The following is a 27,806-nucleotide window of genomic DNA, read 5'->3' on the forward strand; positions in this document are numbered from 1 at the left end:
ATAAAACATTAAATTAGACATGACTACCTAAAATAATATGCAGCAGTAACAAGCTATTTACAACACCCAGAAGACCTTTGTTACTTTTAGAAAGAAATACAAACTCTTTCCAACACTTGAACAATAGGAAATTAATTCTTTGTCAGTAGAAGCCAGAGGACAAACTAAATACTTAAATGGCCGCTGAGGATTGAGGTGGAAGTGCAGCTTGTAGACAGCTATACAAATCACTAACAAACCTTAATGAATATTGGGTGTGGGCATCAGGGTCCTGTCAGATTTGACACCGTGTCCCAAGTAGCTTAAACCCAACACTCAAGAAAAGGTGGAGACCTCATCAGGTCTCTAACATCTGGGATTTTATTTGTCATTCTGGCATACCCTGCAAGCGCAAAAGAAAGAGTAAAAGGGGATTATCCTGACAATGAAATGAGTTACTGAATCTTGTGATAATGAAAAGCAGAAGAATTCTAATTCCTTTCTATAGTCCCTGAGGTGGAGGTGCGTTTATAGTTCTTCAGGAATATAATGTAGGAGGGAAGAACAGATGGCCTAAAATCCATGAAACAAGACACCACCTAATCCCAGGACTGAGTACCACTATTAATCCTGGTCAGATTCCCTACTGGTACTGTGTAACAGGGTGCAGAATTGCTACTGATGAACTAGCACGTTAACTCGAGGGGAAAACAAGAAAAAAAAGTTAGTTGTAAGTTGTTGATTCAAGACAGTGTGCACTAATTTTGTAGAACTGCATTTACAGTTTACATAACTTGACTTTGAAAGGTAGAATCCAAATGAAATTTGATTCGGAACAAATACGGTTGTTTTTGTAATCTCTTCAGCTTTTATTGTGAAAGTAATTGCATATGTTTTTGAGACTGGAATTTCTTGTGTTATATCGATCCCACTGCTATATGTGGCAGTAGTAGGTGATACAGCATTTTCATGGTAGCCAATTCTAGTAGAATATTTACATTCATGAGAAAATACAGATAACAGTGAAAGCTGAATGTTTTCTTTGTACATTTTATGCTTTCTGTGCAATTCCTGCAGTTCATTCTACATTTTGCAATGTGAGGGACAGAACACAGAGATTAGGCATTATTGCCCAGTTATAAGGACCAGTTCCTTAAGTTGTTTAAATTGTTGATGTACTGGCAACACATTTCTTCTTTTTCTAGGACAAGAATATTTTAATGGCATGAGATCACCAGCTTGCTGCCCAAACAAAAGGTTCAATTCCACAGGAAGTTTAGGTTACTGTGGCTGCACATTTCCACCCTCTGCCTGGTGCTAGCTCTGTTACTCGGGCAGCTGTTCATTGAGCTGAGTCAGGGCACTGATCTGTCTGAAAACTGAAACTTTCCCAACAGGAAAGAAAAGTTTCCAGTAAGATCATCTCCTTCAGCTGGCTCACTGGACAGGTACACTTTAATGACCATGTTGGAACAAAAAAAGAATTCAGAGATGTATATAAAGGAGGGAGGGGGAGGGAGAATCAAAGAGAGGAGAAGACTGGAACATAGGAACCTGGACCTGGACTGGCCATAATCCTAGGGAACCACATCCAAAGAGTGCAGGGAAGCCTCTTCAGTTTGTGTGGCCTGGGTATATCTGTCAAGCCTTGGACTTCCACAAGCATAATTCACTGAGTTATAGAGTCTCAAACAGCTCAGGTGCTGCCAGGCACTATCTTCAGCATGGTTATTTATAAGGAAATGTTACCTTCTAGTTCATGGACTATTTAGTTTACTAAAGCAGTTGAAATCCAGTGAGTCAAGTGTAGAGCAGAGGAACAAGACACCAAAGCTGTAATTCTAATTCAGGCTTGTGGCATTTATATAGGGCTATGTTTTGAATGGCATGCACTATTTCGTAATGCTTCATTTACTGTGCAACCATTCGATGTCTGATTATTTATTTTTTTTAGTAGCACTAAGTATCTACAACTTTATAAATCAGTGACAGTTGTAGGTACCAGCTATATCCTGAAAATGAACCAAAGTTTTCAACCAACCGCCTAAAGTTAAGATGTGAAAACACTAAAACACGTAAATTTTTTTTTAAATAAAATGTTTATGATACAATAACCAAGTATTACTGATTTCAGTATAGCACTCAGTTTTGAAAGCTGCACTCACAGATGCAAAGTGAATATGATTTTTGTTGTTCTCCATGATGCATTTTTCTCCACTTAATTAGAATAAGATAGGGCAATATAGAACTTTACAAATATATTCTAAATTATTGTATACCACAGCCAGCCTTGACTAAAAATTAAAGTCCCTTTAGATCTTAACTTTAATATGCCCTCTCTGATCAGGCATCACAGAATCCAAAATTACCAAATCAACAAATGAATTGAGATTTTTCAGCTATTTAGTATGTAGTAGTGTAATGAACATGATGTACCTGCCCCGTTATTCTTTAAGGGAGATGAGCTCATTTCAAATAGATAACCATCTTTGACTTCTCTTCTGATTCATCACTGACCTGAACTCCATTTGAACCTTGTTAGACACAAAACAAGCAGGATTCCTGGCCTGAGCTATAAAATATAATTAAGCCCTTTTGAAATGATGTGTAAAAGAACATAGCTTTACCCCCACTATAACTACTACCACCACCACAACCAATAAAGTTAAATCAAGCACTGCCTGTAATGGATTAAAATAATAAATGTTCCTGGATTTTAGTGTTTGAAGTACTTGAAGAAAACAGGCTCCCAGCAGCCAGGACTGCTGAATGCATGGGGACATTTATTAGTGACGAATTCAAGGGTTTGGCCTGTTTAAGATCATTACTTTCTGTTTACCGTGTGTTACACATCCCATGTTTTTACAGAGCCCACATGTGTCCCCACGTAATGCTGAAAAACTCTCTTTCTCTAAGGAATAGTTAATTGGTAACGTGTAAATAATTGTTCTCATGGGGAGAATGAACTATCATAAGATTCAGCTCGACACTAATGAGAAATCCAGTGCGGTCAGTGGATTGTTAACTAAATCTCTCCTGGAAAATCGTCCTTTACTACCTCTCACTATTTGTTTGCTACTGCTGTTTCCAGACTTGAATAAATTGGCTGACTCTTAAATTAACTGCAGTATTTCCCCTGTAATTATCTTCATAGCTTTGTTACCCTTTCTTCTCAGAAGCTACTTCATAGAGGATACCTGTCAACAGAGCAGTGTAACTGTAGTATAACTATTCATTACATGATATATCTGAAGTTTTCTTAAGAGGAACAAAATCATGTAGATAAATTTATCAATATATTAGATATAATAACATATTTATGCACTCAAAGTTGTCTGAGTATCTTCAGCAACTAGCTACTGAAGTTGCAAATATGAAGAGTGAATGCTCAGAAGCAAATATCACAGATTATCACCTTGGTAATGTGTGACATTAAAGCAGAAGGTGGTAAGGAAAACCACTGGCTAATTAACCTTCAGCAGCCAGACTGTATCTCTGCCGCCCAGGAGGGGAGGGCCCGTGGGAGAACCTGGAGCTCTTCCTTCAGAGTTCACCGCGGTCCCTTGGGTGGGAGTGCAGTCTGCCAGCTGCTGCCGTCGGTGCAGGCCACATCACTCACGTGCATCTTGCCCACTCCAGACCAGCGTGGCAGGCTCTGTGCTCTGGGATGCAGTCTCGCTTCTGAGCTGCCCCAAACTTAGAAAAGCAATTTTCTTCCTAGCGCTACGGTTTGTAGCAAAGCTACTAGCTTCCAAGAGGCTTTTCAAAAGATAGCTTGACTATATTCCAGCGCCACTTGCTGTATTTATTGTAATATATGTTTCCATTTTCTTAAAACTCTTTTCCCGTATAGAACTTTGCCAATTAAAATCGTGCTCTATGTTGTATCAGGTGACAGTGCAGTGAACTGTACAGGATTTGCAGATATCTAAGGAAGAGCAAATGCACAGAGCATAATAGAAAGAAAAAAACTCATGCTACATTTCTATTTGTTTCATTTGGAGTTGATTCAAGTATCAGTATTTTAAAATGTTTTTGAAAACAGAAAGGCCATAGTTAATGTCAAAACATTGTCTCTCCCTTTGTCTGTGAACCAGGAAAAATAACAGAACTCTTTCTTAACACCTGTTTTGCCTAAACACTAGGTGATTGTTACTATAAGGCAAGGGTTGTTTTAATGTATTTGCTGCAACTATTAGAATGGCTAGCTCTTTTTTTTCTATACACACGAATAGATTTATGCACACAGGGCAATTTAACAAACATGGAGCCTCCTATTATTGGTAAACCCTGATATAACTGTATTTGTAACTATATTAGGGTACTCAGACTCTCTGAGATGTCTTTGTAAATGTTAGCATAAATCAAGTTTCTACTGACTAAAAAAAGAAAGATCTTAGAATATCAAAGCAAATGTTGTCTTTTAGTAAATTGTCTTCACTATTCTTTTGTAATTATCACCATCTTTAATTTCTGAGCAAGTTAATTTCTTGACATTACCATGCAAGTGCTAGCTTTTTTTCAAACCCTCCTATGTTATTTCCAACCGTATAAAAATACCTAGATATTCCTTTTGAGCATATGTCATCATAAAGATAATCCTTCCAATGGCATGCAGGAGCCTGGTGTAAATTATATTTTGCTCAGTTAGCGTGGCAGCATATTGCGGTGCTATTGTGGGTCTGGGTGGAGTCTGACGATGGAGGGCTGGCAGCATTTTCTAAACACTGTCCAAAGCAAGTGCTTCATATTTATTAGTCTCTTGGAGGAGTATTTTAAAAGTCACGAAACTATTTGTTCCTAGAAGTAAATTATTGCACATGTTGAAAAGTGTGTTGGTGTTCACAAGCAATAATCCAAACAGAACAAGTTAACTTCTACATATCACAACAATCGTTTATGAAGATGTATTACTTCTCTGTGGTGCCATCTCAAGTTCACTTCAAATGGATACTTTGATTTAATCTGTTTAAACTGAAGTTAGAATTCTACAATAGAAGTTTGTGAGAGATGCATGAAAAGACTGACTGAAAACAGTGACTGGGAGGGAAAAAACCAGGGGAGAATTATTTTTCATCTTTACCTTTCTGAGTAGATTGCTTTACTCATAGGAAAGCAACTTAACTAACTGGGCATATACTTTGAATGTTAGTTAGCAATCTTAAAATAAGCTCCCTTCTAATGCATACTGGTATTTCTTCATTCCCGTCCCTTAGGATGTGAGATTATCTCTTTTCTACTGTTATACTTTTAGGATTTCCATAGTAATGGTACCCCATTGAAGCTTCCTTCAGGCCCAGAGATCTCTTTATTATTGCTTTTCAGGGTTTGTGCACACTTGTTGATTTTCAGTTGTTTTCTTTAAGTTTCCTCAAGACATCACTTTGTACAAATTTGTCTGAATACTCCCTGCATTTTTTTCTTTAATTAGGAGCGCAATGGTTTTTACTAAGAGTCGCTTCATCCCCAAAAGGGCATGTAGATATAACTGCTAGGAAGGATGAGGGTGTGATTCTTGCCTATACAAGAGCAGTCTGGGTCTCACCAAGAGAAAGAAAAATCTCTCATTGAGTCCCTGAGCTTTTCCTGGTATTTGTAGGACACAATCCATGAATGTGTCTTGTAATATTTCATTTATTTCAAATTTACCAGCACTTCCTTGTTCTTAATTGTGTCTTCATTTCTCATTGTTTACATAGCATTTAAGAAAGGCACTGCTGATTTTGAACCAGCAGTATTATGTGCCAAATGCTCAGTTCTGTTTCTAAGCTGTTGGATATTGTGTTTTCTTTGTACTTTGTGGAGCTGAGATGACAACAGAAAAAGACTGTGAAGTATAATCCTTCCAAGTGTAATCCCAGTGAAAGAAAACATAAATAAAACCACTTGTATTCTGGCATTCCTTTTTCCCTTTTGTTATTTCTGCAACTTGGCACATATTCCAATAAAACTATAGAACATTTCTCTATATTGCAGAATTGTACAATAGTTACTGAGAATTTCTCTTCTTTGAAATCAAAATTCTATGTAGAGTATAAAAAAAGCTGAATTTCAAATGTTGTAGTGCCTCTTAAAATAACTAAACTGAGCATAGCAGAGTGAGCCCTTCCTGGAAAAAACACCTCTTTTTCTTGGTTTAAGACTGTATATGAAGCGGCTTCATTCCACAGTTTACAAAATCAAGTCTGAACCAGTACCAAAAGGAGAGGCGTAAGGGTGTGTTAATGTTAGTTTTCTTGATTATCACTGAAGTTCAGTGTCAAAAACCCACTGAACAGTTTCTCTTGTATAAACCTGTTACACATGAGACCAGAGCCAGGGGTTCAGAAGCCAGCCTAAATAACCCAGAGCTAAATCCCCGTTCCCAATCTGTGACAACAGCCTTATTGATTGGCATGGGACAAAGGTTTGCTTGAACCTTTGATCATTCTTAATAAACTCCAAACTGCTCAAGGGAGAGATTCTTCTTGTTTGTGGTCCCTACACCGACTGGATACAATTCAATGCTATTATCATTATGGGGACTATTGGATCAACTTCCTAGTGGATGCTGGATTCAAAAAAAAAATCCAATGTATTTCTTTCCATTGTATAAAATATTTCTCAGTATTAGGAAATAATAGTTCCCAGGATGCAGACAGACTTCTTTCTGGATTCTAGAAGAGATTCATAGGAGAAGTTTTATTGCATGTATTCAAAACAGCAAGTTGTGTTTTTGTGGGATTTTTCTACCAGCGAAGGTATGAAAATCTAAAATGGAACTGTACCTTGAAACATCTGTGTGTAAGCCTTAGGTGTTTTTTAATCTTATGCCTTTTGTAAATATCCAGTTTCATTAGAAAAATAAGCTGTGGGCATTGTAAAGTATGGTGACATTCAATACTCAGAGTGTTGAGTCCAAGTACGAGCATCAGAAGAGAAAAAAAGTTAACCCAACCTCAGATGTAATACTTTTCATGTAAATATACAAAAGAAATACAGAGATACTAAGTATGGTTTGTTTTATTAAACAGTGATTTGCAGTAAGTTAAATTCACAGGAGATGTGACATTTCTAGATGGTGTTTCTTTCCTAAAAATGTTTGTGTCTTTAATGAGAGTACCTAAGTTCTGTCATAAATCTAACCTGCCATTATCATTTTTATGTTTTATAAAACTATGTAAAGTGCAAATGGTTATGATGTGAAAAGTTTAGATTAAACTGGTTTTTTGGTAAACAGACATTATATATTTTGAGTTACAGTAATTGTTTTGAATTATTTGAATTCAAACATTACCCTTATTCTCCTGCTCAGCACTCTGAAGTCTAGCAAGGCAATATTTTACAATACAATAAAAGCAGAGAGAATTGTTCAGAATAGCTATTTCCTATCAGTTTAAAATATAATCAATTGAAGCAGCTGTTCTTGTTCTTAATATACTCTTTTGAAAAGAATTTCATAGTTTAATGAAAAATGTCTCTTCTCATAAACCTTAAAATACTCACTCATGTAAAACGTCATAATGTTTTGGCAAATAATTCTTTGTAAGGAATGTGTGTGAGAGATACCTGCTCCGTAACTGCAACACTGTATAAAGCGTGCTCGGTAGTTTTGAAAGAGCAAGTTAAAATGTCTTGTGACCCAACTGTGATGCTCTTGCTTGGAAAGGAGAGCAATTGTCCAGACAAGTATTTCCATGAAAGTCAGTGGGACTACTTCTGTGAGTAATTGCTTGTGGGCAGAGATTCCGAGGCTCATGGTAAAGTGAATTCAGGAAATAAGCACATAAATGTTGGGGGAGTAACTACCAACAGGATTAATTGTCTCTCTCTCATTTTAGGAATCCATGGATCATCTTTTGTCCTTGACATAAAAGATCTCCTACTTAAAACAAGTCTCAAAGAAAGAGCCAGATATCTGATGGGCCCTTTTTGCTGCTCTGTTAATGTGGAAGCCAAGTGGTGTAAGCATAGTGGTGATCCTGGCCCAGAGCAATCTATTCCAAAAATATACATCGATTTGAGAGGAGGACTGCTGCAGGTCTGTGTAAGATGCTTATGGTTCTGCTATTGAGCTGGACTGGTTTTGGATGATTGAGATTTCATAAATAAATTGCATGAAAGCCTGTAAAGCTTTGCAGCGTACAACAGTTCACTGAGTTGGGGTTTTTTGCTTGTTTATTGTGGGTGGTTTTTATTTTAGCTTTCAAAATAAGTATCTATTCTTTCATGTAAAAATGGTGGTTGAAAAATTCTGTAGACTGTTTTGTGTTTTTTTTTTTTTAAATGCTGCTTAAGCCATGTATTGTAGCTGTATGTGTGTGTTCCCTTAAAACTACTGGATCAAATTACTAACACTTAATATCTAGGACCCTGTTCTGATGTGTGTGTATTTGTCTGTCCATGAGCTATGTGTCTATAGTACCTAGGAGTAGCTTTAAGAAATACATATCCTTTCTTTTTAAACTTACACCAGTTTCTCAGGGGAATAATTATAAACTGTTGTTTGTAGCAATTAATACTCAGTTTTCCATGCTATCCTCTCCTTTTTGGAAGTGCCCGCAACTTGGAACCAGTCCAAGAAGCATGGGAGTTCTTGAAATGAAAAATAGATTCTGTGGGGTTTAAACAAGTGGGCTTTAAGATATGTCTTGTTTTAATTATTTTTATTGTAGTATCTATACACACCAAATGTTTTAAAATAAATATATAAATCAAGCATATAAAACACAAGAAGGAAATTTTGACATTTATTCATGTTATTAGGTCTTTTCCCAGAATAGGCATTAGAAGTTCTTAAAACAGCAGTGCTGGGAATAGGGCTAATTGAATAATATGAATTTTTTTTAAATGATATCTTAATGAATAAATCAAGTCCATTTGTTTCTCTGCTTCTTTTTTATTTGTTATTCACAGGTACTTGGCTCACTACCTCTATATGTTGTTAATAATAAAAAGTTTGGATTTTTTTTCCAAAATGTTGGGGTTTTGACAAGGACCAGAAAAAATATCTATAAATCTGAGAAAGCCATTTATTATTAGGGTATACACTGAGATAATTAGCTTTTGCAGAAAACAATTAAGTATTTGGTCTGGCAGAATAGATTTGAGAATGCTGACAAAAGCATTAGCAATACTGTTTCAAATTAATTTATTTATGGCTAATGATTTTACCAGCTCTAAACATGACCTCATCTTCCACTGTTAATTTGTATTGCAGCAAAGCCTAGAGAGCTTATGTGAAATTGGTACCTCATCTGTGAATATTGTAATATAGGAGTTCCATGCTCTGGAGTTCCAGCTGCCTAAAAAGAAAATTAATAAAAGTGGGGGGGAAAAAATCATTCTTCTCCCCTCTATCAGTGTGGGACTGAGGCCTCTGAGATCAGCTTAGGTGACACAGAGCTCCTTTGAGGTGGTGCTAGACCAGGTGTGGGACCCTGAGCCCAGAGGTCCTCTAGAAACTGCAGTAGAGATGCAGTACATTAGGGAGATGACCTGGGTAGCCCAGGACTATTTAGCTCAGGACTGGCTGTAGCTGTGTTTCAAGAGGGTCTTGGTTTATTCCATGGGCTTACGTGTAGATGCAGGGAAAGGAAAAGCTTCCTTCTTGACAACTGTACTACACTCCCTTTAGGCATCTTCTAATTTTTTTTTCATATTTGAAAATTATATTCCTCAGTGAAAAAATTTGCACTACTCCTTATGTGCACACATGACTTGTTTACTTTACTCCTACCCTTACCATGGACTTTTAAGTTACTGTCTGGTGATTTTGATTTCATCCCACACTGGTTCGAAGTCTTATTTCTCTATAAATTACTAGCTGCTTCCTTGTCTTCCCTGTTGCTTCTGAGCCCACTTCTGCACATGAAGACTAACGGACTTGTCCCCATTAATGTGATTGTCTCAAACAGGAGTTTGATTTGAGAAAAGCAGCACTGCTCATCAAAGCTGGGAGAGAGGAATGTCTGCTTGCCTTTTATTTTGCTATAAAGTATATGAATCTTCTGGACTTTGAATGACAGTTTTTATTAGATATTTTTCTAAATTTCTGTTTTAAACTTCAAAAAATCTTTGAACTTTTAAACCTTCCTCTGACAACTTACAGCACATCTAATTCATATGCTGTATATACTCAGTATTTGTGTTTGAGATGATCTTTCGGATGTCCTTCTAGTCATCTTTGCTGAGTCACTTACTCAGTTTTTAATGCATTCCAGAATTCTACTTTTGGAGCAATAAGCTCTTTGAACAGTTTAAACTTTGCATCTTTAAGGTTTTTTTGTCATATCTTAAACTGCAAAACCCGTGACCAGTCCTAGCATTGCATACTGCACTCAACTGTAAGTTCTTGCATATGACTTTTAAGATCTGTGCTCTTCCAGGCAGCATCAATATCAGTTGTAAGTGGTAAGAAATTCCTTAGAATGATGAAAAGAACAAATTTACCAAATGGTTTTGTAGAGATTTTTTGTTGTTCCTGTTCTTTATTTTCACTTTAAGGATACTTGCAAGCAATTAAAGCGTAAGTAGAGCAGACTGAAAGCTGTATAAAGTTCCTATTGTTTTGGGGAGGTTTTTTCCTTTAAAAATGACTAAGTATTTGTATGTAGCTGGTTTACTTTTAATTTCTTTCTTTTTTTTTCTTTTTTTTTTTTTTTAAGGTTTTCTGGGGTCAAGAGCATTTGAACTGTTTAGTTCTTCTCCAGGAGCTTTTGTGGCAGTACCTTACTAAAAAGGGCAGTGTAGAGACATTGATATCTGAACGTACACGCACCACTTGTTTTTCTACGGAAAGGAATCAGGCCTCAAAAACAGAGCATACCTCAGATGATCTGAGAACAGGTGTGTTCCAGTATATACAAGATGCAGGTAAGAAGAATATTATTGCTCTCTTTTTAATTGTAAAGTAAATACAGTAGTAACCTATTAAAGATTACTTGCCTCTTACAGTGAATAACTTTACATTTTTTGGAAAAGCAGTTGAAAAGACATCTGCTAGAATAAAAAAAAAAAATACTTTTTTGATTTCTTTCCATTAAGCTGTGATCTTTTAAAAGTCAGGGAAATTGCTTTTTCATTTTCTCTCCTTTTGATCCTGAGGGGTTTATTTTTAACTACTTTGGTCTCATGAACCAGCATGTTTCTTTCTAGAAATTATATAACAGATTATAGCTTTCTTTCATTTGACAGAAGCGCAAAAACTGCCTGGTGCCTATGAAGTTGTGTTTTACAATGAAACGGAGGATAGTCCAGGAATGATGTTGTGGAGATACCCAGAACCCAGAGTACTCACTCTTGTAAGAATTAACCCTGTTCCTTTTAATACCACTGAAGACCCAGATATTAGCACTGCTGACCTTGGAGATGTTCTTCAGGTGGGTAATGAGAGTTTTCTACTTTCATTAACTAAAGAAAACATTACTGCTGTAAAGTGAATGTTTTCAGACTTAGGTTTATTAAAAATGCTCACAGAACAAATGTCAGGAGCTCTACAAAATCAATAGGAGGTAAATTCCACACATCTTTAGTTTTAAAACCACTTGTGCAAACACTTTAACCACTTACCTGTAAAGTAAGTGACATAATAAGCTATAGCCAGATTTATCAGTTCTGGTTTGCAAGCGTGCAGAGTTTTATTCTGGCTTCCTGTGATTTCATCCATCAGTCTTTACTTAAAGGCTTCATTTGATTTGAAACTGAAACATGTGAGGAAAGACCTGGTCTGAAATTGCCAAGATTCAGTGGAATCACTGAACTCAAATCTCCAATCCGGCCATCCTCTCCTGTGTCTGTGATGGCAGATGGCTGTACTTCTTCTAGTAAGATCCACAGGGTAGAGAAAAAGGGTCTATTTTCCCTCATTTTTCTTTGAGAGGGTTGAAGTGGGCAGTCCAGTTTGACTGTGTGAGATCATGGAACTGCTCTTGAAAGGAGGGCTGAGTGCTGCAGCTGTGTGACTCTATGCCCCAAAAATGGACGATATCTCATGATTACACTGATCCTTAACTCTGAGAACTTTTGCTTTCTAAAACACACAATCAGGTAGTTATATTCTCTCCTGTCTAGTGTAATTCATCTTTATAAATTCACTTACTCCTTGAATACCTATTTTGATTTTAGCTCAATTTTAATTTTGTTAATCTCAGCTTCCTTTTTGTCTTACAAATTGGATCTGTCTTTTTTTTAATTTCAGTCTGCTTGTTAATCAGAATAGTGTTGTGAGTCAAGGGAAATAAATATCTCCCAGTTCTTCCTATTTGTTCATAGATGCTGAATTATATTTCATTATTACTATAACGTTAAAAATTGCCTTTAAAATTGAATTATGCACCAATGTGCTTTGAGTTATGGATAAGTAGGATAATCTTCCTCAGATAAATGGTATAATGTTATTACCATGCACATACTGTTAGTGAGATCATGTAAGTGTCCTGCCAATTTCTTTGCCCTCTAGACAGCCAAATGTCAGCTCCTTTCAGTTATATGAAAATTAAAATTGAATGGAAAAAAATCAGCTCCACTTGGCATGAGGTTTGAATCAGAGATCAAAATTGTGTTATTGTATGCTGTCTTGATGACCCTATTAGGTTGCTATGAAAGCCCGCAGTTTGCCTTCTTTCAGGATGGTATTTTCAGAGCACAGCACACCAAGTTTTTGGTATAATTACATTAAACTCCCAATATAGATAACAGACAGCATGAGCATAATGTATGTGCTTGTGTAATAATATGACCCTGTAGAGGGGGAATATCAGTTCTTCTTCAAGTGGTCATATGCACCTGGACTTCTAGTAGCACACACATTCTGCTGCTTTGTGCTTCCATGCTACAATCTAGAGAAAAGGGAGTTGCAGTCCTCTTTCATTTCCCCTGCGATTGCCTCAGGCTGTAAGATAGAAACCGGGAAGCATTCAGCTCCAGTGTTCAGGTTCTGTCAACTTCTACTGATCTTCGTGTAATTCTTCAGATTTGCATCTAATCGTATACATTGACTGCAGAGAACTGTTTCTATCAGTCTCATTTTAAGTTTTTGGTCAAGCGTCCCTGTATACCTTCCCTCCATGATGCTTTTTACTGTTGTATGCTCTCTTCTTAAGATCTGTCAATTTTATGATTAATTAATTCTTAGAAAGTCTTATATTGCTACTTTGGGCTTTCAGTTACAAGGGAAGAGATGAAAAATATCAGCCAAATTAGAGGACATCTATTAAAAAACTGTGCTCTTGGGCACATGGAGTGCAGAAATGCCTACAAGAGGATTCGCATTTTTGTAGCAGGCCTTTAATTATGGCAGTAACAGTTGCCTGGCTCTAGCTGGTGATTTATCACATTTCCCAGAAATGGCCATGCACCTCCACAGAGCAGCTCCGCACAATGTAGATAAACAGCCATTTTAAACATGGACAGTGTGCATTTATTTTTTTTATTAGTCTCACATTGATACGTAGGTGGAATAAGTAATACAGAGTTGATTTTCAAATTCTTTAGGTAAACTACATTTACCAAATACTCATCTCAAACTTTAGGTCCTGATTTAAATTAATCAGGAGGTCTTTCATCAGCTTCACTTTTTTTTCCCTTGTATGGATATATGTCTGTTTCTTAATACACTGTGTATTTAGTGCATATGGAAAATTCACCAAATATAAAGAGAAAAAAGACAAAACAACACTTTTATTTTGTTCACTTCTTGACATGAAACATTAGAGGAACATCTGCAAGGCAAAGACTTCAGCTTTTTTGAAAAAAAAAAAAGGATCTAAATTTAAAGACAATTATATCAAAGTAAATTAAATATTAAAAAAATTAATTAATTTTTTAAATTTAAATATCAAAAAAATAAAAAATATTGTTTATTTTAAAAACTTTCCCAGGACTGTGTGTATGTTCAAATGCTAGGAGGACCCATAATGTCACCAGCTGTGTTACCAGTCTCCCTTAATCCTTTACCTCACATAAATCCAGGCAAAGGTGTGCTTCTGCAGTTTGTCTTGAATTGAAAGTTTGCCAGTTGCATGTTCTTTCTTTCCAAGTAAGTTGCTGTGACATTTTATCTAGCTTTCTGTCTTTGTTAAACTTTTGGCATATCATTTTAATCATAGGTAGGGTTTAGAAGTCTCTTTGTTTTTATAGCTATTCTTCAAATTCCTGGAACTTGAAAAAGCTTCACCATAAAGAGAATTTTTCTAGATATTGAAGTTGCATGTCATCTGCTGTGGCCAAAGCTTCAGGTTATAAGAATAGATATGAACTATATTTTTTCTGTAAAACCTTACCTTGCTGCTATTTCTAGATTGTCCCAATAGCTTATTTTCTTGTGCTTTTACTTGCATTGTTGCAAAGGTAAGCAGTTTCGCTGGTCAAGTTTCTGATACTTTACTTTTTTACAGTCCCACATTGTTGCTTTTATTTGTGGAGGGAAAGGAAGAACTGATGTTTCTGCCATGGGGTAGCATGTTGCATTTTCTTTAGCAATTTGAAATAGAAGTTTGATCTATTTGTTTAAAGAAAGTGAGAGAGAATCCTAGATGCACTTGTAAGAAACTTCTATTTCTTTTGGGAGGTTGAGAGTATCTGAACTTCTTGTTCTTCCTGTTTACCGGACATTGAACCCCTTCTCTATTTCATTTTTAATCCCTCATTGTCCCATTTTCACATGCTACAAGTGGTCTTTGGTTGTATGTAATTTATTGTTCTTTCAGATAACTAGTATTTGATGAAACACCTTTAGACTTCTCTGGTACCTCTTCTTAATTTTTTAAGGAGTTCCTGTTCAGTGACATAAGGTGTTTCTTTCCCTCAGATACTAAAGCCACTGTTTGGCGTCACTTCTAGCCCTTTTTGACTTTGAGACCTTTTCTCATTTTACTCCCCTTATGTCTACATCACTGAAGATGTTTTCTAAATATACCTTCTCAAGACTGTTTCAAAGTTTGTGTAATAATATTTGCAAGTTCTTACTGATGATGAAAGGTATTGTTTTTGGAACATAAAGTCAATTAAGTGAAGGAAAAACCAATTTGCCACTGTGCTTACAAGTATTTTGGGGGCAACCGTGTATAGCGAACTGAAAAAAAGAAGTTAATACTGTATTCTGTATCAAGAAAGAGATGTGCTATGGATGTAGAATATTCCTCAGTCTTTTATACTGAACATCTTTCTAGTTCCTTGATCAAAACTGTTAACTCTTGACTGTTCTGTCAGCTTCTGTTTCATTTCTACTAATGGTTGCCTGTTTTCCAAGTTGTGAGATTTTTTTGGTTGGTGTTTAGAAAGCTCTAGATACAGCTAAGTATCTTCGTAAAGGTCAATGTGGAGTGAAGGAATATACACACAAGAGCAGTAGTTCCATGTTCTCTTAAGAAGAAAAAGTAAACAGGCTGTGTCTTGTCCAAGTAATGTGATAAATACTGCTCTAAGCCACCACTACTGTCCCCCTTGTATAAAGGGGATCTACAGAAAAGACCTTCAGGCAGCAACTCAAATGTCAGTGAAGGCATGCCCTTTTGATCTTGACTGCTGCTAAGATTGTTTTTAGAATACATGGAGAAGAAAAAACATATTCCACTGATAACTTCACTTAAGACAGCACACACTTCATAAGAGTGAAGTTAATCCCAGCACTGACTCCATCTAATGTCATATAAACTAGAGTAATCCATTACTGCCCAAATCAGCAAGGGCAAAGGGTAGAACGGTGTTGATGTGAGAATCATATTCACACCTCAGGAGCAGAGGAAAGTCCAAACTTGGGAAAATTTCACAAAATTCATTCAAAAGATAATAAGTAAGATGAAGTGGCAATGCCATTACTTTAAAATTTTGAAGAATGATATTGGTACATCAAAAAGGATGTTCTCTGAGACTTTCTCAGTTACAACAGATGAAACATTTAAATCATTCAAGTAGATTGCTGGTAAGAGAAAGTCTTGTGATTGAAGATACGTGGATGAGCAACTTTAAAAGTCTATTTTATTGTGTAATTAAAGAAAGTATGTACACAAAACCAGAGAGGCAAAGCCTACTGTTCTTGCTTCAAAACAGTTAATGTTACATTTAGGACACTCTCTTCTGCAGATAATTTCTATATTAAAAAATGTGCAGATGTTTATAGATTTGTCTCAGCAAGTATTCACATGTGAAGGCTTAAGGTAAGCCTCAGTTTCCCAGTTTAACAGTAAACCATGTTCTACAAGGCAACCAGCTTGTTGTTATGGGCAACAGGTCTTTTGTTTTCTTTATGATGTTCTTGTTTCGTAGCAGTTAAAGTTGGAATCTGTTGGTGGTGATGATTCTCGTTCTTGTGAATCTGTCCATAAAATGTCTTCCACTGAGGACTTTGAAGCATGGTAATAGGCTTCAAGCAGAATATGTTTTATAAGATATATAGAAATGTCTCCGGCAGGGTTATCAGAGTTGTAGCGGATACATGAGCAACTGAGGAACAAGAATGTGCTAGACAGTCTAAACTGCAGAGGAAGGGGTTCATAGTCTCTCTCCTCATCTCCCAAATAATAAGCACATTGGCTTGAGCTGGTTACAAGGACAGCTGAAAGAGAATTTGTGGCTATTTCCTGCATCCTGTTTGTTCCAGTTGCTTTGGAAATACAGAATTAGGGAGAAAGGAGTAAGTGCAATTTCTAATTCCAGACAATAGTTTATGTTTATGCAGATAATGCCATTGTCCCAGAACATGAAGAATAATTGAAGAAGAATATATTCCACATAATAACAAGGGACTGTATTTCAGAGCTGTCACGTAATGTTAAATTCAACCATACTTGTACAGTTCCTTGGATCTGTCAGGTTGCAGCATTTGAGAAAGGATAAGTGTTCTTCAGTTCTGTAGTATTTTTACAATTTCAAGGAGGGAGTTGCAGGGAAAAAAAATCTGTTAGTGATTCAGTAGTGACTTTCAAATTGCACAGATACAATATGGAGTTAGCTACATTTAGACATTTAAGCTGAAAGAAAGCACTGTTGGGTATCTGTGCTGTGGGGCTTAAAACTGTACTTGCACTATGCATCTAGTTTCCCAAAGTTTTTCTGTGTCCTCCTGCAGTCTTGAGAATCTCAGATTTATGTTTGTCTTTGCCTCTGATTAGCCTATGTTGTGTTGCTTTTCTGATTTCTAGGCTACATTTTTATGTCATTTATCTTTACCAAGAACAAGGTTGACAGGTTTGGGTTGGCAGGGGAAAGAGCAAAGATTGGGAGAGGCTCGCTGAGATGGGAAAGCAATTTGTACGCCTTCAAAGAAGTATTCTGCTTTTCTGTGCAAGCAGGTGAACAGGACATGCAAATGATTTCCTGTACAGCTTGAGGCCTATTTTAGCTCATGAACTTTTTACAGGGATGCTCAGTGTTTGCCATTCCATTGTAGAGTTATCTTTCCAATAAGGGATATTGCTGGCACTGCCCATATTGTCACAAGAGCATTTACACCAGTGACCATGGATTGAAAAGGTGGAGAAAACCAGATTTGTCTAATCAATGTGATCATCCAATGTGTAATGCTTCAAATTCTGAGCTGTCTGATTTATTTAAGCTGCATCACCAACACAAATTTAAAATTCTTTCTCCTGGATTGTCATCCAGTGAGAGATTCAAGCTGTTAAAGCTTGCAAAACAAAAGGAAGATAATCTGTGGCATTTGTTCATTTCTCTATATGACGTTGAAATAAAATACCTACTGAACTATAACGCTGACAGGTTTTTGTATTTGAGGATGTTTCCCTTGTGTACTGCCGGGATTCCTGTTGCATGCAAATGTAGTCAGCACTATAACAACTGATGAAAAGATGAATGTGTGCTGAGGTCTCCTTTTTGGCCTTTCTTCTTTACATAGTATCCTAATAAACAGAGCACTTATTGCTGGTTTAGAAAAGTGGTGATTAAATTAACAAAATCTCAAGATCTACTGGAGAAAATTAGAGCAGTGAGTATAGTTCTGAGGTTGCAGGGGCTTAACTGAAATTTCATAAGGAAAGACTAGGTAAATGAAACCACTCTGATAAAATTCACTCAGAGCATTCGCTGAGATGATGAAATCTCTTTTAGGAGAATATAAAATATTTATAACTTCAAAAGGTAAGGAATCAAAAATGGTCTGTTGCATTGCCTTAGATGCTTATGCTATTTAAATAAAGCATTTGCAAACTCTGCAGTCTGGAATCTGATTTTTTCAACACTGTCAGCCAATAAACAGTCATTTTCTAACACTTTGTGGTTGTTTAAACAGTGGCTTAAGGAAGCATGAGCTTAAGAATGACTGACATTAGACCCACTGTAAGTCATTATTCCAGGAAGGATTTGACATGACAGTCAACAGGAAAAGAATTATGATCAATGTTGAAGACATTCATTTTTCCTTTTAACAGAGAATACCTCATTTTTGGCTGGCTCTGCTTCCTTTTTACTTTTCATTCCCTGTCAGGGCTACAGTGCTCAGCTGGGCATCTGAGAGTCTGGGAAAAGACCTTTTTGGGAAAACACAAATTTTATTCATGTTTGATTTATTTCGTACATTCCCAAAGCAACAACTATTTTGGAAATCCAGATGATTTGTGTGTGACAGGTTAGTGATGGAAGTTCATAGTGTTATTAGGTAATAAGCTGTAAAGTTCAGCTGTGCTTATTGATAAACCTGTTGGTTTGCAAATTTTTTTAATCTACTGCCATGCAGTTCAGTACTGTCTTCAAATAATCAGTCTTTTTAGATGGATGGTGAAATAATTTGTCTAGCTGTTGTGAATTGCTTAGAAGGCAAATTTGGTGCTTTGTCTGGGATTCTGCTTTTTAAAACTTAAATTTCTTGTTAATTCTACCTTTTGGTGTTATGGAAATGATGTTAATTCAAAATGACTATACTAGTCATACAACTACTATACATAGACTGTATACAATGTTTTTATGATCTCCCCACTGTTTGAAGAGTTGCAACAAGCTTGAAATGAAACAATTGAGCATATCTGATCATAAACTAGAACTGTAATGAATGCCTTTTATTCTAATGTAGGAAACTGCTTCCCCATCAGTAGAAGCAGTGTTTACATCCGTGCATGTGTACAAAAATGGATGCAGATCATCATGTAAACTGGTCTGTGTAAGAGGGCTGTAGGCTTGCTTGTAGCCTGAGCCACTTACACCTCAGACGATCTGGATGCGAGCAAGTTTTATGATGCTGGGCAGAATTTTGCACATGTTTTCCAAAGTTAAGACTATTAATAATAAGTATTGTCTTCATTTTCTTGCAAGGAAGGAAGTAGGGGCTAAAGGAGTTGCAGTATTACACAGTGAGTCTTAAGCAGATGTTGAAACAGAGCCCGTTCTCTTTAGGAATTCCAGCTTTAAACATCCTTTGTGAACTTTCTTGCCTGAGAGTAGGATTATCTCAGACTTTACTATTTTGTTACTGTATTTTGTGTGTATAATCTTAATTATTTTGCTGTGTGATCTTATTGTTCACTGCATCAAGATGAGACTGTATCGTTTGGCCTTTAGTTTCTATGCAGTCTGCAGGGAGTTAAGCGTAACTCGTTGGGAATGTTAATGGAAGTTGTGCATAATTTGCTTGTGCATCACACTGAAATTTACCCTTTGGGGTTACTGAGCCAGTGAAAATTCTACTGGGTGCCAGAGGACTGACGAAACCATCAGATTATTTTAATGACAGATTTACACTTTCCTCGTGTTCTGTACTTTTTAGATTTTGTAACTCTGATTTATGAAACTTTGCAAACCCAAGTCCTTCCTGCTGTACGCTGATCTTGTGGCACTTCTTGTAGGAGTCAGGCTTTACTATGGCGAGACTATGTGGTCAAAATAGGCTGTATACTGAAAATTACGCAGGACCTTATGTATTAATAGGTTGCTACCCTCAGTCCCAGAGGTGACTACATTTCAACAGCATAGTGCTTATCTTATCAATAAATACTGAAGCTTAGAAAATGAAAAACCTTAAATAAAATGTGGAAGATTGTTCCTGTATCAGAAAAAGAGAATAAGGAGTATTGCAAGAAGTAGGTAAGTCCCTAATGTAAGATCTCCTATCTATATACTTCTGTTTCTCAGTCCTTGCAATAATAAATTAGACTCTAATAAATTAAATTATATACTGCTGTTTTTTTCTATTAGAAAAGCCAGTGATCTTCGCATAAACCCAGTTTCAAGATGAATGACAATTAGTAGAAAAAATGGGTTTGACATTTAATAGTACAGAAATTGTCCTGTTTAAAAAGTCCTGCCGAAATCATCTCAGTTATAGCATAGCGCTATTCTGTGCTTTCTTAACAAAAGCTGTTAGTGTGTTTAGAGTAATTTTTCCATAATGAAAAAAGCCAGTATCTGTGACAGATTACATTACTCTACACACCTGCACTCGCTCTGAACCTGCTAGCCTGATAAATTGATAAGATAAGTTGGTCACATGTTGTTTTAAAAAGGCAAAGAACAGATTTCCTAATAAAAGAATGCTACATATTTCTTCTAAAAGGTTAAAAAGCATTTCTCAGGGCTCTTAAATTACCATATTCTGATACCAAGGGAAAATAAAACCTGGGCTTAGAGTCTTGTTTGTACTTAGAGGGCTTTCCGGACAGGAAGGCAATCTTGATGCAATTCAGTAAGCCACAATACCAGTGGGGCATTACAGGTGAAAAAAGTGCGGCTGTACCCCTCACCACAATGTATTACAACTGTACAGTGGAATATTTCCTGTACAGAAATAGGGCTTGGTTAACTTTGTTTCCCAAGAGTAGATCACATTAAAATGTTATAAAATCATGATTTCCTGCATTTGAATACTTGTGGTTTCTCAACTGGTTCCAATATTACAAAGGGTTTTTTATAGCTTCTATTAGTTGAAGATGTATAGAAGCTTTTTTCCAAAGTCAGCTAAAAGTCAGTTATGTATTTTTAAAGAACAATTTCTCTCAGAAGACAGGAGTTTTCTTTCACATCTCTTTATTATAACTCTATTTAATATTTATTTTAGAAACTGCAGTACAGATGTAAATGTAAATAAAATTAAATAAATATGCTAATAAGACCATAAATAAATTTGTTAAATGGAGTTAAAAGAGCCGAGGTGTATGTTATTACTCAGGAAGTAAAATAGTAGTTATTTTCATTATTCAGCCAAAGACCTCAGTATGGATAGGGGAAAAAAAATAAATTGAGCAGATATTGCATATTTGATTTTAAAGCAAGTATTTGTAATTTAAATGTTCTAGCTTTAGGTCAAAATTTGTTAAACCAAATTCAGAGAGAAGTAAAACAAATTCTTTGTTGAAAAGATATGGGATAATTTTGAAAAACTTCTCTAGTTGTGGTATCTAATTATTCCTGAGTGTTGAAACTTGAGAGTGTACCATAGTGGAATAACTTTTACTGCTCAAAATATATGGGTACGTAACACTTCAAAATGGTGTCAAAGTACAGAAAAACATAATAAAAATAGAAAGGAGATTGAGCTGGGGGGACAGCAAATACTTTGTACAGCTAGAATTTTTTTAATCCTAGTACTACTGCTAATCCTAATAGTACTAATCCTAGGCTAAATTTTTACCTCACTGTAAACCAATACACCTTTTTTTATTATTATTATTTGAATCTTCATGAAAAGGGAAAATTGGTGGTCTGTGGCTATGCCAGGAGAGGCTGTTTTCGACACTGACATGATACAATCCTAGCCCTGAGGAAGGCTAAAAAATGTTATCCTTGTAGCATGATTTCACAATGTCAATCAGATAAGATAAACAGGAATGTGGATGTTGAAGTATCTTACAGTTGTCCAAAACATTGTTCCACTGTCAGATTGGATTGTGTGTGTTGTGTGAACAGGCATATTACAGAGGTTTTATTCTATTTAATATTAATTTTCTTTTGAGCATATTTTCTACATAATATATTTTTCTGCAGGGTTCTTTTGCTATTTTTGTAGAAATAATACTTCAAAATCAAATTTAAAAGTAATGCTTTTGGTAGTTATTGCCAAGAACTTTTGCCTAATAAAAATGTGGATAAAGCTTTTTATTTCCTACTACTCTGACTTCTGTTCACCTAATGGGACCATTGTATTTTTAAGGCAGTTGGCCCTAAAACAGTAAAATATCCTAATAACAGAATAGCTTTATGACAGAGCAATCGGTTTATTCATGCTCAGGAAGCTGGAGTTAAAATCTCAGCATGGGTTGGCGTCTGACACAAAGTGCTAGTTTGTATTGTATTCTGCCTCTCATTCACTTAGGTGGCCCTGCTTGGAGAAGATAAAACACACACACGCTTCCTGTCTTCTGTGTGCATTCTCTTGTACAGTAGTTGTTTCTGGAACAAGAATAACTTCATTTCCAAAAGGAAGCGCCCACGATCTGAGGGACTGAGATTCAAGAAATGAACATTTATTCTGTAAAAGCTTATTTTCTAGCAAAAACATGAATCAAGAGGAAGCATCACTGAAAGTAACATTAACCACATTCTGTAACCCAGCTGTTAATATCTATCTTTCTTTCTCAGCTGGACAAGATGTATTTTGCAACCAAAGAGATCTGTATGTGTATAGTTAAAAGTCAGTTTTTTATACTGAGTTTAAAAATTATATGCTCCAGTATTTAAGTAGTAAAGAATAATAGCTTTATATAGCCTTCATTCAGCAACCTCAAAGCAGTAGGCAGATGGCTTTAGCTTTTTTCTAGAGACAAATAGATGTCTGTGAAAAAGATGGGATTAGCTAAGAAATAGAGATGATACTTTAATTATTTCTGTCCTAAATGGCAATGATGTGTGTGTCTGAGACCTGTTAGCATTATGACAATATGTATAGCGAATAATAGGTGCGATCATTTATGGTAACGTGACAGGTTGTGGAAGTGCTCTGGTGTTGACCCTCTGCTCAGCCAGAGAGCTCAGCTATAGAAACATCCTTAGTGTTAGGTGGTGTGCACCCAAGGCTTTCTAAGTCCGAACTGTCAAAATCATCTAAAGCTGGGAGGATAACATCAGGTCACAAGGGAATCTAGAAGCATGTTGTGGTCACAAAAACCTTTAAAAAGCATGTATGGATCAACAGTCATTTCTCCCCCCTTGTGTCTTATTATTACACATAACTTTAAGTGGGAGTAAGGAGTATCCACATGGTCAATAGGGTGTACGACACGTGGATGAAAATATTAATATGTAACATAGCGTTAATAAACTGTGTAGTATTTCTTGACCTCTAGTTTCCAAACAGGAATTAAATTATTCTAGTACAGATACTGTGTGACACAATATATGGTGAATAAGAAAAAACATGATCTTTCACATTGTAGTGCTTTAGTGGGAATACTTCGTGTTGGTTATTAATACTCTCTTGCTCATAGGTTAACAAGCATGCAGGAAATGACTTGAAGGATGCAGGTTTTTAAGAGGGTTTTCAAGTTTCTTTTTTGAGAAGTTGGGGGTTTTTTGTGAAATATATATGATAGAGGTTTCAGCTCTGCTCAAATCGAGACAGGTTATATTTGTAGACAGCTGATGTTTGTTCACAGAGGTGATTCTCGTAATGTCTATCTTAGTGTAATAATATATGATTTCTTTCCTAAAATAGAACAAAATGGCAGATTCACAGAGAACAGGAATCCACACTCTCCTAATTCAAAGTTTTCTGCTCCAAGGCAGAAATTTCAGCTGTGTTGTTTCTTTGTGTCCTGTATTCATGGGAGGCAGGACTGGAACTGGCAGTCGGAGGCAACTGCTTTCTTTCCTATCATCATTTGCTAATACACCATTTTCATTCTTCTTCAGAACAGTGCCATACAATTTTCAGATCTCCCATGTCTATAGTCCACAACAGTAAAGAGAAGAAGGAGGAACCTTCAAATTCTCTGCTTTGTTTTAAACGTATTTCTCTTATTAACAGTTTTTGTTATAAGTACTTAGAGTTTAGGCTGTTTTCGTGTAGCTTTTCACTTCTGCTTCTGATCTCTGTTGTTAATGCTCCTGAAAAAAAAGCATTTGACTGCTGTTTTGCTCTCTGTTGCCGTAATCGTCATTCTAAATAAGTGTTTGTGCCATAGTATGTGGCTTTCTTGCAAAATGGAGCTTGGAGATTCTTGGTTAAATCTGAGCCCACAGTTAAATAATAGTTTTATGCATGCATAAGTGACAGAGGCTGTACAGTAATGGTTCTGTTTGCATTTTACAGGTGAATAAAATCATAGCAATTAAACTTACTTTGAGAACTAGGGAAGTAGACAAAAAGCTATGGAGAAGTATGTTGAAAAATCCTGCTTGTTGTTTAGCAAAGAAGTTTGTGGTTAGATGTGCTTTCTTAGTGTTTAGTTTTATAGAGGCAGCACTAATGGTCACATTTCCTAAGAGGTAACAATTATCTGAATTATAGCTTAGGTTTTATTCAAATATTTTAAGGTAAAAGTACCATATTTAATTCTACATGTGGGGGATTTTTTGTTGCAGCTAATTCACTTATTCCCACTGCCTGTGACTCAGTTCTGGCGTTATAGCCCATTTCCAGGCTTTCACAACTATTATTTTTGGCAGCTAATATTGCCCAGAGCTACCATCTTTCCTTAAACTTAGCCAGATCAGGCATTAGTAATAAACCCCCTAGAACAAATAAAGCTAGATATGTAGGAATCAAAGGTTCTAAGTCAGCTAAGTCTTTTGCAAGCTTCAAACTAGAACGCTTACAATTTGGACAGTCCCAAAATATGGGCTGTGTTTTCTATAGGCAGACATATTACAACACAGGAAAAAAATTTGTGAGCAAAAATGACAAGGAGTAATCTTATCAACATGCTGACCAGCCTGCTTTCATTGTTAGGTGATACATTCTTTCTGGCTACTCATACTGCTGAGTCCAGTGGTCATTGCTGTGCCTTTCAAATTCATAATCTGCCTAAGAGGTTACCATGAAGTTCCTAAAAGGCAAATACCCTATATTAGGTTATACCAGAGCCTGAAGTGGAGTTATTACTTCTTTATAGCATAATAATTGTTTCATTGTTTCGATCATTTTAGTTTACCATCTTTTCCTCAAGATAAGTTTCAGTATTTCTACCACCTACTGAGTGGATGGAAATACTGAAGTACCTAGTTTTCTTTTTTTTAAAAAAAAAGTCTGTATGAAATCTGTTTGGTTTTTTTTTTTTCAAGTTTCGCGCTGCCTTTCTTTTCAGTCTCTTTTCAATCTCTCTCTATTACTTTCCTCTAGCCTTACTGATAGTTTTACGTTTTCAGTATTGTAGGGGCACTTACGAAATTCCTTTGTTGTGCTCTTTAACTTGTTCTTCCAGCTCATTAATCTTAGTGGGAATAGAATTCATCACCTTGCTTAGCCTCTTTCAAAATGCCCACTACTTGCTGTTCTGATCCAATTTTGTGAGATTTTCATTAGGGAGACTTGCATATTAAAAAAAAAGTTCTGTTGTGAGATGTAATCTAAAAGAAACAAATATCCTAAATAATAGAATTGCTTTATGAGACTTTTGTTGTACACGTGTTAACTCAACAACATTGATAAGAAAAGATAACTTAGGTCTTGATAGGCAATAGGAAGCATAAGACCAAACCAAGTATTCAAAAAAATTGAATCAGATTCCTAAAAAATCTCAAGGTATTTTAAGGACTGAGATTTTAAAATGTGCAGAAATAAATACTGCTCTATGTAGAAATACCTGTGCAACCGTAAAAGGCTGCAACTTTTTGTTAGAAATTATACAGATCCTTTTGTAATGATACAATTCCAAGACTTTATGCTATAGGAAATATGCCAGGTATTGCAGTATTTTAAATAAAATCAAATGTTTTATCACCAGTGGATACTGTGGAAGTTTAAAAAAGAAGTATATGAGTGTGAACGACTCCACAATGTAGTATGAAAGATAGTGAATGACGGAAGTTGCTGTTTATGTGTTCATAGTTAATATAGGGGAATTCCTTGGATATATCCATAATTGAGGGGCAGAAAAATTGCTGTGGTATTGCAATTTTGATAGTTTGTCCACAGGCATTAAAGATTAAAATAATTCAACACTGGGAAGTTTTGAAGAAATCTAAAACTCTATAGTGACACTAAGAGCAAAAAGAATAAATGTGGTGTGACTTTGAAATATGGCTACAAACACAATAATGTAATATTTCATGTTGCTGCTGTTGTGCACAGCAGCATTGTAGAGTTAGCAACATAGAACCAGGAAAGATGTTTTCTGAGTCATCAGGCCAAGCCTCCTCCCATAGGGGCAGTGCTTGGTACTGTCTCCATCTTATTAACAAACCGAGCTTTTAAAAAGCTGTCCTTGAACCTCCCTGTCTTTTTCTGTTTGGGTTTCTAGCCTTAGACATTATTCATAGAGCAACTCAGTTTGGACCCATAGTTTCTATATACCTTTTCCTCTATTAACTCTTTCCCTCCTGAGGTGTCTGGGTAGAGCAATCATGTTCCTTTTGTTTTCCTTCATGAGGTCCTCGCCTCTGCACAGATCCCAGTGTGAGTTAGTACAGTTTTATCATGAAGAATTGGAAATGTGTACAGTATTCCAAATGAGGCCCCACTGGTGTTCTATACAAGGCAATTAATATTTGTCCTTTACTTTTGGAAATATCTCACCTGCTGTCTCTCAGGATGGCATTTGCTTTATCCAGGCATAATCATACTGCCTCGTAATTTCCAGCTGACATTTACATATCTTCATCATTTCCAATTGAATATGCAGCTTATAAACAAATGTGTTGCTATCTTTATTTATATGACATGTGCTTTTTGATGTTAAATTAATCCCTTTTTCTCAGACTCTAGTCTTTGAAATTAAATCAGCACTCCTGATTGATACTGCTATGCTACTTTGTGTTATACACGTTACTGGCATCAGAGTTTTGCTGGCAGTTATCAGATGCTTTTTCCTTTTTTTTCCTTTGTCCTGACCTAAAAAAAATTTAGTGACTGTGGTTGCTTTTTTCAGTCTTCAGGTATCATTGTGACTTGACAGATGTAGTGAAAATCCATGTTTCAGGCTCTGTGGTTCCACATGTTAATTCTTCCAGAATTCTTTGGTGATTATTTATGTTCCCTTGCCCTCCCCAGCTTGAACCACTGAGCTCCCTGAATTTTCCTTCTTAACGTTCATTCCTGTTAATTAATCAGCCTACTGTCACCTCCATGTGCATTATAGTCCTTCCTGAGTAACAAAGAAGAATACTTACAGAGCTTTTTCTGGCTGTGCTTGGATTTTCTTGCATCTTTACCACATTCTTACTTTTTTCCTGGTTATTTATGTATGTATGTCTATACACTGACACACAGGGACAAAAAATGTAATAGCACATACAGATGCATTTTTTTACTATTTGCTTTGTATCAACTTGACTTTTAGTATTCCTTAAGTGTGTACAAGTGCCATAACTCTGGATTTCTGTATCCTAATTCTAAAATCTTCATATCTTATTGAGTTTGCATTTGTTTTAAATTCATATTCTCAGTCACTTTCATGCTATCACCAAAAAAAAGAGGCCTAAGGCACAACCCTTTAAACTATGCTTTTATTAAAATTTGTTTTCTGTTGTCTTTAGAAATGTCTTTAATAACATTCTCTCCAGTTCAGTGATGCATCCAGGAATAATCCAAGTGGGTTATTTACAGACTTAAAGTTAGGGATGTGATTAAACAGAAGCTACTATGTATTTATTAGGTTTGGGTTCTCAAAATTGTACAGTTGTCTAAATAGAGTATTCCATAAAAGAAAAGATCATGTGATTATAAATACTTTATGATTTGTCCCAGGATTTTTATTTATCTGTTGGCCCACCACAAGGCATTGTGTTGCCTATCATAATTTTTACTTGGC

The 27,806-nt window shown here is 36.0% G+C and overlaps 1 protein-coding gene across 1 annotated transcript in view; it reads left to right on the top strand.

Annotated features, from left to right (window-relative positions):
• Nucleotides 1-27,806, top strand: part of LOC104165251 (vacuolar protein sorting-associated protein 13B-like) — a 270,979-nt gene that overhangs the window by 179,635 nt on the left and 63,538 nt on the right. Inside the window, exons 20-22 of the mRNA XM_009704826.1 lie at nucleotides 7,800-7,999; nucleotides 10,626-10,833; nucleotides 11,155-11,339. Coding sequence (XP_009703128.1) covers nucleotides 7,800-7,999; nucleotides 10,626-10,833; nucleotides 11,155-11,339 — 593 coding nt within the window. The remainder of the gene's footprint in view (nucleotides 1-7,799; nucleotides 8,000-10,625; nucleotides 10,834-11,154; nucleotides 11,340-27,806) is intronic.

Source organism: Cariama cristata, unplaced genomic scaffold, assembly GCF_000690535.1.
Source record: "Cariama cristata isolate BGI_N322 unplaced genomic scaffold, ASM69053v1 scaffold7657, whole genome shotgun sequence".
In the NCBI taxonomy this organism is placed as follows: Eukaryota; Metazoa; Chordata; class Aves; order Cariamiformes; family Cariamidae; genus Cariama; species Cariama cristata.